The following is a 12809-nucleotide window of genomic DNA, read 5'->3' on the forward strand; positions in this document are numbered from 1 at the left end:
CACCTCGGGGAAACTTGAGGGCTGGTTTTAGTTGTACGGAGCGCTCATCCGGTGTTGCCCTGAGAACGAGATATGTGCAGCTCCTATCAGGATGTCGGCGCATCGGGCGGTCTTGCTGGACTTGTTTTACCATTTTCGAGGATGTCTTGTAACCGGGATGCCGAGCCTGGTCGGATTGTCTTGGGAGAAGGAATATCCTTCGTTGACCGTGAGAGCTTGTGATGGGCTAAGTTGGGACACCCCAGCAGGGATTTGAACTTTTGAAAGCCATGCCCGTGGTTATGGGCAGATGGGAATTTGTTTATGTCCGGTTGTACAAAACCTGAAACTTAACTAAATTAAAATATATCAACCGCGTGTGTAACCGTGATGGTCTCTTCTCGGCGGAGTCCGGGAAGTGAACACGGTGTTCATGTAATGCTTGACGTAGGTTGTTCTAGGATCACTTCTTGATCATAGTTGTTTCGACCGTGCTTTTGCCTTCTCTTCTCGCTCTCATTTGCGTATGTTAGCCACCATATATGCTAGTCGCTTGATGCAGCTCCACCTCATACCTTTTACCCTTCCTATAAGCTTAAATAGTCTTGATCACGAGGGTGTGAGATTGCTGAGTCCGCGTGACTCACAGTACTTTCAAAACCAGCTTGCAGGTGCCGTTGAACCGTGCAGGTGACGCAACCGAGCTGAAGGAGGAGCTCGTTGAAGATCGTGTCCGTTATGTTGTTCCGTTTCAGTTGATCGATAGTGGAGCCCAGTCGGGACGATCGGGGATCTGTGCAGCATTTGGGGTAGTCTTTTTTATTTTGGTTCCGTAGTCGGACCTTGAGTGTATTTGGATGATGTAATGCTTTATTCATGTATTTGTGTGAAGTGGCGATTGTAAGCTAACTATATATCCTTTCCCCTTTAATTATGTACATGGATTGTTTTTCGAAGATTACCTCACTTGCGACATTGCTTTCAATGCGGTTATGCCTCTAAGTCGTGCTTCGACACGTGGGAGATATAGCCGCATCGAGGGCGTTACACGTATTATGTTGCAGACTTTTCAGACGAGGAGTAAGGTTCGTTAGGTCATTGCTGTGTAGCTCAGCTCTGCCGTTGGAGTTGATGGACTCACTTTATCTTCCAAGCCTTCCGCTGTTATCGTATTAGATGGCCTTAAGCCATATTTATTGTAATAAGTTCTCTTTGGAGACATTCGATGTAATAAGTGTGTGATTGCTACTCTGTTATAAATCCTCGAGTACTGTGTGTGTCAGCATTACCGATCCAGGGACGACACTAAAGCACAGAGACTTGACCGTTTGAGGTCGGGTCACTACAAGATGGTATCAGAGCATACGCTGAGTGTAGGACATAACCACTAAGCTAAAAGCCATAGATCACTATTCTCTTCTCATTTCTGACTCCTCTCCATTTTCTACTCTTTAGGATGACGGACGCAAGGAACAAGTTTGCACAACCGGATGAAGAAGCACCTTTTGGACGACACTTGAAGGAAGTCACTAGGTACCTGAACATAGGAATACCAAGCTTCACCGGGACCTACAACGCCACTTTACCAGAAGAGGAGCGATGGATGATTCAAGTTCAAGTTCCAGGAAGAACCTTCACGCCAATCACTAAACCCATAGAGTTTTCCTTTGATGCACCAACCTGGAGTTTAGGAAAGAGTATGGCAGCTCATATCACCATGGGACGTATTGGAGAAGTTTATCAAAAGGAGCTTAAAGACACTATCTACCAGATCTGTGGGCGCCGAGACGAGCAATGGGAGATGATCAGCACCAGGAAGGATAGATCAATTGCAGCTTTCATCCAGGAACTAAACCAACACATTCGACGCCAGGAGAACCAAATGTGCGCAGGCATGATAGATCTGAAGAAGGCAATAACTAGGATTGCGGAACTGGAGGAAGAACTCAAGGCTACACGTGAAGATTATGAGGAGGAAATCCTCATACTAGTGGAGAAGAATGACGACCTTATTAAGAAGATCGGAATATTCATGGGAGACCCCACACTAGTAGAAGAAGACGAAGAACCTAAGGAGATTCGCCCGGAAGACTACATCATCATCGACGACACCGAATCTGACCTGAGCGATGACAACTTTGAAGATGAAGCTGGAGCAGATATCATGGAGTCTACAACCGAGGAATATTTCTAGTAGACCACCACATTAGTAGTAGTATTCCAAATAGAGTAGTCTGAGCACTTTTGCGATAGTTAGACCAATTGTATGACTTGATTGATTGATTGAGTGAAATGTTTGTGTTTGTCTCATGTGCATATGGGTAGTGCTTTATCATTAGACCTCATTCTATTCTAATCTCTCCCCTCTAAACCCATCAGATGCCTCCGAGATGTGACCCCGGATTTGCTTTCCCACCGAAGCTCACTCAGTTGATCCAGCAACAGAATACCCTGATGCAGTTGTTAGTTCAGAACCAAGGCAACAACAACAACAACAATCCACCACCACCACCAGTTGACAACTTAGCTCGTTTTCTGAGGTTGCAGCCGCCGCTATTTTCCAGTAGCATCGAGCCTATAGTAGCAGATGATTGGCTCTGCAGGATTGGAAGGGAGTTAACCACTGCAGTATGTACTAATGCTGAGAAGGTGCGTTTTGCCGCACATCAGTTGGATGGACCAGCGGCATCATGGTGGGAGAATTACACTGTCACCTACCCCATACCCACGGTGACATGGGACCAATTTCAGCAAGCCTTCCGTACATCCCATGTCTCAACTGGAACCATGAATTTGAAGAAGCGTGAGTTTCACAACTTACGCCAGGGGAACCATACTGTGGCTCAATACGCAAATGAGTTTAGCAAGTTATCTCGCTATGCCCCTGATGATGTGGCCACAGATGCCGCAAAGCAGGAGAAGTTCATGGAAGGGCTGAATGATGAGATGAGTATGCATTTGATGGTGGCAACATTCACCAACTACCAGGAGTTGGTAGATAAGGCTCTTATGATTGAAGGGAAGCAATAGCAGATTGAGAGCCGTAAGAGGAAGTACGGACAAGGGAGGTATAACTCAGGAGCTCAGCAGAAGCCTCGCCTAACCCCGAACTTGGGAGGACTTGTTCATAACCATGGAGGCCACACCCATAATGGAGGGAGTAACCATAATCATACTGGCCCTAGGAATGGGAATGGAGCAAGCAACAATCAGAACCGCCCAAATCCAGCCACACCCACCAAGAGGGACCTAAGCCACGTTACTTGTTCCAAGTGCGGGAAGACTGGACACTATGCCACAGAGTGCCCTGAAGGGAAGAATGGAAACGGAAATGGGAGCGCTGGGAAGAAGCCCAATCCATTCAACAAAGGACAAGTGAACCACGTTAACGTGGAGGAGGTTGAAGAGCAGCCAGACGCGGTTAGAGGTAAGTTTTTGGTTAAGTCATTTACCGCTCTTGTTCTTTTTGATACTGGTGCATCGCATTCATACATATCAAGGCAATTCATGGATAAGTTTAAACTACCGACCCAAACCCTTAGGACCCCTCTGTTAGTAAGCTCACCTGGAGCAGAGTATATGGCTAGTCGATGGTGTGACCAGATATCCTTAACCATTGGCAACCATGTTTTTCCGTCCGACCTAATTATCTTGGAGTCACAAGGATTGGATGTGATACTAGGAATGGACTGGATGTCAAAGTATGGAGGAAACATTGACTGTGTTAGTAAGTCAATTTGTCTCACCACCCCGGAGGGAAAAAGGATCAAGTATATATCTAGGCATGCGCCAAGAAGTAGCCAGGTAAATACCCTCACGGGAGTTGTTCAGGAGGGAGTGCCTGTAGTAAAGGATTATCTGGATATTTTCCTAGAGGAGTTACCAGGCATGCCACCAGATCGAGATATCGAGTTTTTGATAGAGCTATTGCTAGGCACAGGGCCAATATCCAAGAGACCCTATAGGATGCCCGCGAATGATCTGGAGGAGATTAAGAAACATATCAAGGAGTTATTGGAGAAAGGTACATTCGACGGAGTTCATCACCATGGGGAGCCCCAGTGCTTTTGGTTGAGAAGAAGGATAAGTCCCTAAGAATGGTTGTTGATTATCGGGCCTTGAATGAGGTAACGATTAAGAACAAGTACCCATTGCCGATGATCAATGATCTGTTTGACCAGCTGCAAGGAGCTAAGGTGTTTTCGAAGATTGATCTGCGATCAGGATATCATCAGCTGAAGATACAAGAGAAGGACATACCAAAGACAGCATTCACCACACGGTACGGGCTATACGAATATACGGTCATGTCATTTGGACTGACTAACGCCCCTGCCTATTTCATGAGCATGATGAACAAGGTGTTCATGGAATATTTGGATAAGTTTGTTGTGGTGTTCATTGATGATATAATGGTATACTCGAAGAACGAGGAGGAGCACGAAGAGCATTTGCGTTTAGTTCTCGAGAAATTCAGGGAACATCAGTTGTATGCCAAGTTCAGCAAATGCGAGTTTTGGCTGAAGGAAGTCGGATTCCTTGGACATGTTATATCAGGAGAAGGTATAGCAGTTGATCCCACCAAGGTTCAGCCAGTCACTGAATGGTTGGCACCCACTTCAGTTAGCGAGATCCGCAGTTTTCTTGGACTCGCAGGATACTACCGTAGATTCATTGAAATTTTTTTCCAAGACTGCGAAGCCCATGATAGAATTATTGAAGAAGGATATCAAGTTCAAATGGACGGAAGATTGTGAGGCAAGTTTCCAGGAGCTGAAGAAATGTTTGACTACAGCCCCAGTGCTGACACTACCAGATATACGTAAGGATTTTCATGTGTATTGCGATGCCTCTCGCTTAGGACTTGGAAGTGTGCTTATGCAGGACGGAAGAGTTGTTTCGTATGCCTCGCGACAACTAAAACCACACGAGTTAAATTATGCCACGCATGATTTGGAACTAGCGGGCGTAGTGCATGCGTTGAAGACTTGGAGACATTACCTTATTGGAAACCATTGTGATGTGTACACGGATCATAAGAGTTTCAAGTACATTTTCACCCAGAAGGAACTGAACCTTAGACAGAGAAGATGGTTGGAGCTTATAAAGGATTATGACATGAAGCTTTGGAGACACCTGTAGAGCTCCTTTATAATCACCCAGTTACATTGTGACGTACATCTAATCTCGAAATACGCCAACCCAACATTCACCTTTGGAGACACCTGTAGAGCTCCTTTATAGTCACCCAGTTACATTGTGACGCTTGGTAGCACACAAAGTGTTCCTCCGGTAAACGGGAGTTGCATAATCTCATAGTCATAGGAACATGTATAAGTCATGAAGAAAGCAATAGCAACATACTCAACGATCGGGTGCTAAGCTAATGGAATGGGTCATGTCAACCACATCATTCTCCTAATGATGTGATCCCATTAATCAAATGACAACACATGTCTATGGTTAGGAAACATAACCATCTTCGATTAACGAGCTAGTCAAGTAGAGGCATACTAGTGACGTTTGGTTTGTCTATGTATTCACACAAGTATTATGTTTCCGAATAATACAATTCTAGCATGAATAATAAACATTTATCATGATATAAGGAAATAAAATAATAACATTATTATTGCCTCTAGGGCATATTTCCTTCAATGGACTCACTTTATCTTCCAAGCCTTCCGCTGGTATCGTCTTAGATGGCCTTAAGCCATATTTATTGTAATAAGTTCTCTTTGGAGACATTCGATGTAATAAGTGTGTGATTGCTACTCTGTTATAAATCCTCGAGTACTGTGTGTGTCAGCATTACCGATCCAGGGATGACACTGAAGCACAGAGACTTGACCGTTTGAGGTCAGGTCGCTACACAAGTGTTGAGGTTCACAAGACCACTAGTTTCAAGAAAAGGGTAAAGGGAATAAGGGGAACTTCAAGAAGAACGGCAAGAAAGTTGTTGCTCAAGTGAAGAAGCCCAAGTCTAGACCTAAGCCTGAGACTAAGTGCTTCTACTGCAAAGGAACTGGTCACTAGAAGCAGAACTGCCCCAAGTATTTGGCGGATAAGAAGGATAGCAAAGTGAACAAAGGTATATTTGATATACATGTTATTGATGTGTACTTTACTAGTGTTTATAGCAGCCCCTCAATATTTGATACTGGTTCAGTTGCTAAGAGTAGTAACTCGAAACGGGAATTGCAAGAATAAACAGAGACTAGTTAAGGGCGAGGTGATGATGTGAGTTGGAAGTGATTCCAAGATTGATAAGATCGCCATCACACACTCCCTTTACCTTCGGGATTAGTGTTAAGCCTAAAATAAATGTTATTTGGTGTTTGCGTTGAGCATAAATATGATTGGATCATGTTTATTGCAATACAGTTATTCATTTAACTCAAAGAGTAATTGTTGTTCTGTTTACATGAATAAAACCTTCTGAGGTCATACACCCAAGGTGAATGGTTTATTGAATCTCGATCGTAGTGATACACATATTCATAATATTGAAGCCAAAAAGATGCAAAGTTAATAATGATAGAGCAACTTATTTGTGGCACTGCCATTTAGGTCATATTGGTGTAAAGCACATGAAGAAAATCCATGCTGATGGGCTTTTTGAATCACTTGATTATGAATCAGTTGATGCTTGCGAACCATGCCTCATGGGCAAGATGACTAAGACTCCATTCTCCAGAACAATTGAGCGAGCAACATACTTGTTGGAAATAATACATACTGATGTATGCAGTCCGATGAGTGTTGAGTCTCGTGGCAGGTATCATTATTTTATGACCTTCACATATGATTTGAGTAAGGTATGGGTATATCTTCTTGATGAAACATAAATCTGAAACATTTGAAAAGTTCAAATAATTTCAGAGTGAAGTGGAAAATCATCATAACAAGAAAATAAAGTTTCTACGATCTGATCGTGGAGGAGAATATTTGAGTTATGAGTTTGGGTTTCATTTGAAACAATGCATAATAGTTTCGCAACTCACACCACCTGGAACACCACATCGTAATGGTGTGTCCGAACATCGTAACCGTACTTTATTAGATATGGTGCAATCGACGAAGTCTCTTATCGATTTACCACTATCGTTTTGGGGTTATGCATTAGAGACAGCTGCATTCACATTAAATAGGGCACCATCTAAATCCGTTGAGACGACACCATATGAACTGTGGTTTGGCAAGAAACCAAAGTTGTCATTTCTTAAAGTTTGGGGTTGCATTGCTTATGTGAAAAAGTTTCATCCTGATAATCTCAAATCCAAATCGGAGAAATGTGTCTTCATAGGATACCCAAAGGAGACAGTTGGGTACACCTTCTATCACAGATCCGAAGGCAAGACATTCGTTGCTAAGAATGGATCCTTTCTAGAGAAGGAGTTTCTCTTGAAAGAAGTGGGTGGGAGGAAAGTAGAACTTGATGAGGTAACTGTACCTGCTCCCTTATTGGAAAGTAGTTCATCATAGAAATTTGTTCCTGTGACTCCTACACCAATTAGTGAGGAAGCTAATGATGATGATCATGTAACTTCAGATCAAGTTACTACCGAACCTCGTAGGTCAACCAGAGTGAGATCCGCACCAGAGTGGTACGGTAATCCTGTTCTGGAGGTCATGTTACTTGACCATGACGAACCTACGAACTATGAGGAAGCGATGATGAGCCCAGATTCTGCGAAATGGCTTGAGGCCATGAAATCTGAGATGGGATCCATGTATGAGAACAAAGTATGCACTTTGATTGACTTGCCCAATGATCGGTGAGTCATTAAGAATAAATGGATCTTCAAGAGGAAGACAGATGCTGATAGTAGTGTTACTATCTACAAAGCTCGAATTGTCGCAAAATGCTTTCGACAAGTTCAAGGTGTTGACTACGATGAGATTTTCTCACTCGTATCGATGCTTAAAAGTCTGTCCGAATCATGTTAGCAGTTGCCGCATTTTATGAAATCTGGCAAATGGATGTCAAAACTGTATTCCTTCAAGGATTTCTTAAAAGAAGAGTTGTATATGATGCAAACAGAAGGTTTTGTCGATCCTAAAGGTGCTAACAAAGTGAGCAAGCTCCATCGATCCATCTATGGACTGGTGCAAGCATCTCGGAGTTGGAATATATGCTTTGATAAAGTGATCAAAGCATATGGTTTTATACAGACTTGCGGTGAAGCCTGTATTTACAAGAAAGTGAGTGGGAGCACTACAACATTTCTGATAAGTATATGTGAATGACATATTGTTGATGAGAAATAATATAGAATTTTCTGGAAAGCATAAAGGAGTGTTTGAAAAGAGTTTTTCAAAGAAAGACCTCAATGAAGCTGCTTACACATTGAGCATCAAGATCTATAGAGATAGATCAAGATGCTTGATAAGTTTTTTCAATGAGTACATACCTTGACAAGATTTTGAAATAGTTCAAAATGGAACAGTCAAAGAAAGAGTTCTTGCCTGTGTTACAAGGTGTGAAACTGAGTAAGACTCAAAGCCCGACCACAACAGAAGATAGAAAGAGAATGAAAGTCATTCCCTATGCCTTGGCCATAGGTTCTATAAAATATGCCATGCTGGGTACCAGATCTATTGTATACCTTAGCATCTTTCTGGCAAGGGAGTACAATAGTGATCTAGGAGTAGATCACTGGACATCGGTCAAAATTATCCTTAGAGGACTAAGGAAATATTTCTCGTTTATGGAGGTGATAAAAGAGTTCGTCATAAAGAGTTACGTCGATGCAAGCTTTTTACATTGATCTAGATGACTCTAAGTCTCGATAGGATATATGTTGAAAGTGGGAGCAATTAGCTAGAGTAGCTCCGTGCAGAGCATTGTAGACATAGAAATTTGCGAAATACATACAGATCTGAATGTTGCAGACCCGTAGGCTAAACTTTTCTCACAAGCAAAACATGATCACTCTTTGGGTGTTAATCACATAGCGATGTGAACTAGATTATTAACTCTGGTAAACCCTTTGGGTATTAGTCACATGGAGATGTGAACTAATCACATAAAGATGTGAACTAGATTATTGACTCTAGTGCAAGTGGGAGACTGAAGGAAATATGCCCTAGAGGCAATAATAAAGTTGTTATTTATATTTCCTTATATCATGATAAATGTTTATTATTCGTGCTAGAATTGTATTAGCCGGAAACTCAGTACATGTGTGAATACATAGACAAATAGAGTGTCACTAGTATGCCTCTACTTGACTAGCTCATTGAATCAAAGATGGTTAAGTTTCCTAGCCATAGACATGAGTTGTCATTTGATTAACGGGATCACATCATTAGAGAATGATGTGATTGACTTGACCCATTCCGTTAGCTTAGCACAATGATCGTTTAGTTTGTTGCTACTGCTTTCTTCATGACTTATACATGTTCCTCTGACTATGAGATTATGCAACTCCCGAATACCGGAGGAACACTTTGTGTGCTACCAAACGTCACAACGTAACTGGATGATTATAAAGGTGCTCTACAGGTGTCTCCAATGGTACTTGTTGAGTTGGCATAGATCGAGATTAGGATTTGTCACTCCGATTGTCGAAGAAGTATCTCTGGGCCCTCTCGGTAATGCACATCACTATAAGCCTTGCAAGCAATGTGACTAATGAGTTAGTTGCGGGATGATGCATTACGAAACAAGTAAAGAGACTTGCCGGTAACGAGATTGAACTAGGTATTGAGATACCGACGATCGAATCTCGGGCAAGTAACATACCGATGACAAAGGGAACAACGTATACCGTTATGCGGTTTGACCGATAAAGATCTTCGCAGAATATATAGGAGCCAATATGAGCATCCATGTTCCGCTATTGGTTATTTAATGGAGACATGTCTTGGTCATGTCTACATAGTTCTCGAACCCGTAGGGTCCACACGCTTAACGTTTCGATGACTATCGATATTATGAGTTTATGTGTTTTGATGTACCGAAGGTTGTTCGGGGTCCCGGATGAGATCATGGACATGACGAGGAGTCTCGAAATGTTCGAGACGCAAAGATCGATATATTGGAAGGCTATATTCGGACATCGGAAAGGTTCTGAGTGGTTAAGGTATTTATCAGAGTACCGGAGAGTTAGGGGAATTCGTTGGGGAGTATATGGGCCTTATTGGGCTTTAGGGGAAAGAGAAAGGGGAGGCTGCGCTCCCCCCCCCCAAGGCCTAGTTTGAGTTGGACTAGGGGGAGGGCGGCGCCCCCTCCTTCCTTCTCTTCTCTTTTCCCTTTCCTTCTCTCCTACTCCTACTACATGGAAGGGGGGGATCCTACTCCCGGTGGGAGTAGGACTCCCCAGGGCGCGCCATAGTAGAGGGCCGGCCCTCCCCCTCCCCCACTCATTTATATACGGGGGAGGGGGACACCCCATGGACACACAAGTTGATCAGTTGATCTTCTAGCCGTGTGCGGTGCCCCCCTCCATTATAATCCACCTCGGTTATATCGTAGCGGTGCTTCGGCGAAGCCCTGCATCGGTAGCATCATCATCACCGTCATCACGCAGTCGTGATGACGGAACTCTCCCTCGAAGCTCTGCTGGATCGGAGTTTGTGGGACGTCATCGAGCTGAACGTGTGCTGAGCTCGGAGGTGCCATACGCTTGGTACTTGGATCGGTCGGATCATGAAGACGTACGACTACATCAACCGTGTTCTCATAACGCTTCCGCTTACGGTCTAGGAGGGTACGTGGACGACACTCTCCCCTCTCGTTGCTATGCATCACCATGATCTTGCGTGTGCGTAGGAATTTTTTTGAAATTACTGCGTTCCCCAACAGGCGTCTCACCTACGGAGCTCCAGCCGCCGACGGCGGCAGCGGCAACCAGTGATCCCTAACCGTAGCGGAGGCGATCGAGCTCCATCCAAGGAAGGGGAAGACAGCCATCCACCGGCCGGATGGTGTCAGAGGGAAGGGAGGGCAGCGACCAAGTGCCAGTCAGCGACAATGATAGCAACAACTGAAGATTCTTAATCGTAGCAGTGGGGGACGGTCGTCGCCCGTCGAGGCGCTCCTCACCTCCTCCTGTCGATTTGGTTGCACGATTTGATTATCATCCATGGGTCGAAACGGTTGACACAGTTCGGTCTATGTCCAGACCAAACCAAACCAGTCCAACAATAGGTTAAGCCTAAACCAAACTAAATTGATTTAGGGACTTAGCCCATTTCATCGAATCTAAAAGCAACCCAATACGAAAACTGACTTAAATTATGGTTTTAGTCTAAACCATCCCAGGTTTACTTATGACTAACCCTGAACTAACTCTAGCCAAATAGATGTTTGGATAACAGGATTAGATTGTAATAAATGCACTAGAAAAATTAGCTCCAATTAACATCTCTTGAGTGGAATAGTTTTTTTAAGATGAATCAGATGCAACTAGCTCAAACTAATGTTTATATTTAGATACTTTAAGGCTATTTGAGTTCAAACTAGCTCAGACAGAAGCCCACGGATCCGGATACGCCGTGACACGGACTAAATACGATCGAAGATAAGGATAGATAAGAAAAGGGGACGACTGCTGCGCGGAAGAGATTACAACAAGCGAATGCGCCAGAATAATTTCCATACAGAACAGAATGGTGCGAGAAGGATTAACTATTTACAGCACCGACTGCAGATTTCTGCACACTCGAAGTCGAAGGGGGGAAAATAGAGGAAGGCTGGACACGAGGCAAGCTTCCCAGTGCAACAATCGATCAAGCCACAGGCACATGCGCGGCCCTCCCCCTCTGCCCACTGGCCCGGCCGGCGGAGACGGCGCAGCTCCGGCTCCTGGCAAACGGCACGCCGGCGCCGGCGAGACCAAAGTCGCACGGCCCGTCCTCGTCGATCTTCGCCATGGCCACGCTCCGGCTCCTGGGCACCGCCGGCGGCCGCTCTGGGGCCGCCCGCCTCTCCGACGCGGCGCGCATGAGCTCCCGCAGGTCGCCGTCGCCGTCGTAGGACCGCGAGGAGGATGAGGGGGAGGCGGAGGCGGAGAAGCTGTGGTAGCCGGCGGCCCTGCTGCACGGCGCAGGGGCGGCGGCGAAGGACGGGTAGCCGAAGGAGGCGTCGGACGGGAATTGGCCCGCGCAGCTGGTGAGGCTCCGCACGTAGAGGTCGCGCGCGCGGCCCAGAGCCCGCCGCGGCGCGCGCCACAGCCAGCTTGCCAGCTTGCCGCCGCCGTTGCTGCCCATTCGGCTCATGCACCGCTGGTTAAGCCCGTCGCTAATTACACTGTTAATACTAGTAGCTTTCTTCTAATTCGAACAAGAGATGGACGGGGAGAAGAGAAGAGATGCAGCTCGCGATTCAGGGGGTTGCTTATATATAGAGAGGGAGAGAGCGAGCAAACGATCGGATTTGCAGATATATGGTCTTTATTTTGCTTTCTATGAGTACTACTAGTAGTACTACTATTCAACGCGATAATAAAAGGGCAACCTGGTGCATGTAGCTCCCGCTTGCGCAGGGTCCAGGGAAGGGTCCGACCACTTTGGGTCTATAGTACGCAGCCTTTCCCTACATTTCTGTAAGAGGCTGATAATTGTACAAAATATAATACGAGTACTATATTTATTTCTTCTGTACCATTGTGAGAGACGAGCCCATAGGTGGGTGGCCGGTGATGACCGGGCACTTGACAGGTGCATGTCCCAAGTTGTGATGACTTGTTCACCTCCACTTTGTCCTGGATCGAATCAGAGCAAGGCTAGCCGGATGGAAGGGCAGGTTCATGTCCATTGCTGGTCGACGGGCCCTCGTCAGAGCCGTGCTGACTGCAATCTCAGCGTTTGCTATGACAGTGCTT

At 45.0% G+C, this 12809-nt stretch overlaps 1 protein-coding gene across 1 annotated transcript; it reads right to left on the minus strand.

Moving 5' to 3' along the window:
• Positions 1–11538: 11538 nt before the first annotated feature.
• LOC119359420 lies at positions 11539–12345 on the minus strand. The gene has a single exon (XM_037625620.1). It carries the CDS (start codon positions 12202–12204, stop codon positions 11716–11718), a length of 489 nt encoding a protein of 162 aa, XP_037481517.1. The 5' UTR covers positions 12205–12345; the 3' UTR covers positions 11539–11715.
• Positions 12346–12809: the final 464 nt, after the last annotated feature.

The sequence above is a fragment of the Triticum dicoccoides genome, chromosome 2A (genome assembly GCF_002162155.2).
Source record: "Triticum dicoccoides isolate Atlit2015 ecotype Zavitan chromosome 2A, WEW_v2.0, whole genome shotgun sequence".
In the NCBI taxonomy this organism is placed as follows: Eukaryota; Viridiplantae; Streptophyta; class Magnoliopsida; order Poales; family Poaceae; genus Triticum; species Triticum dicoccoides.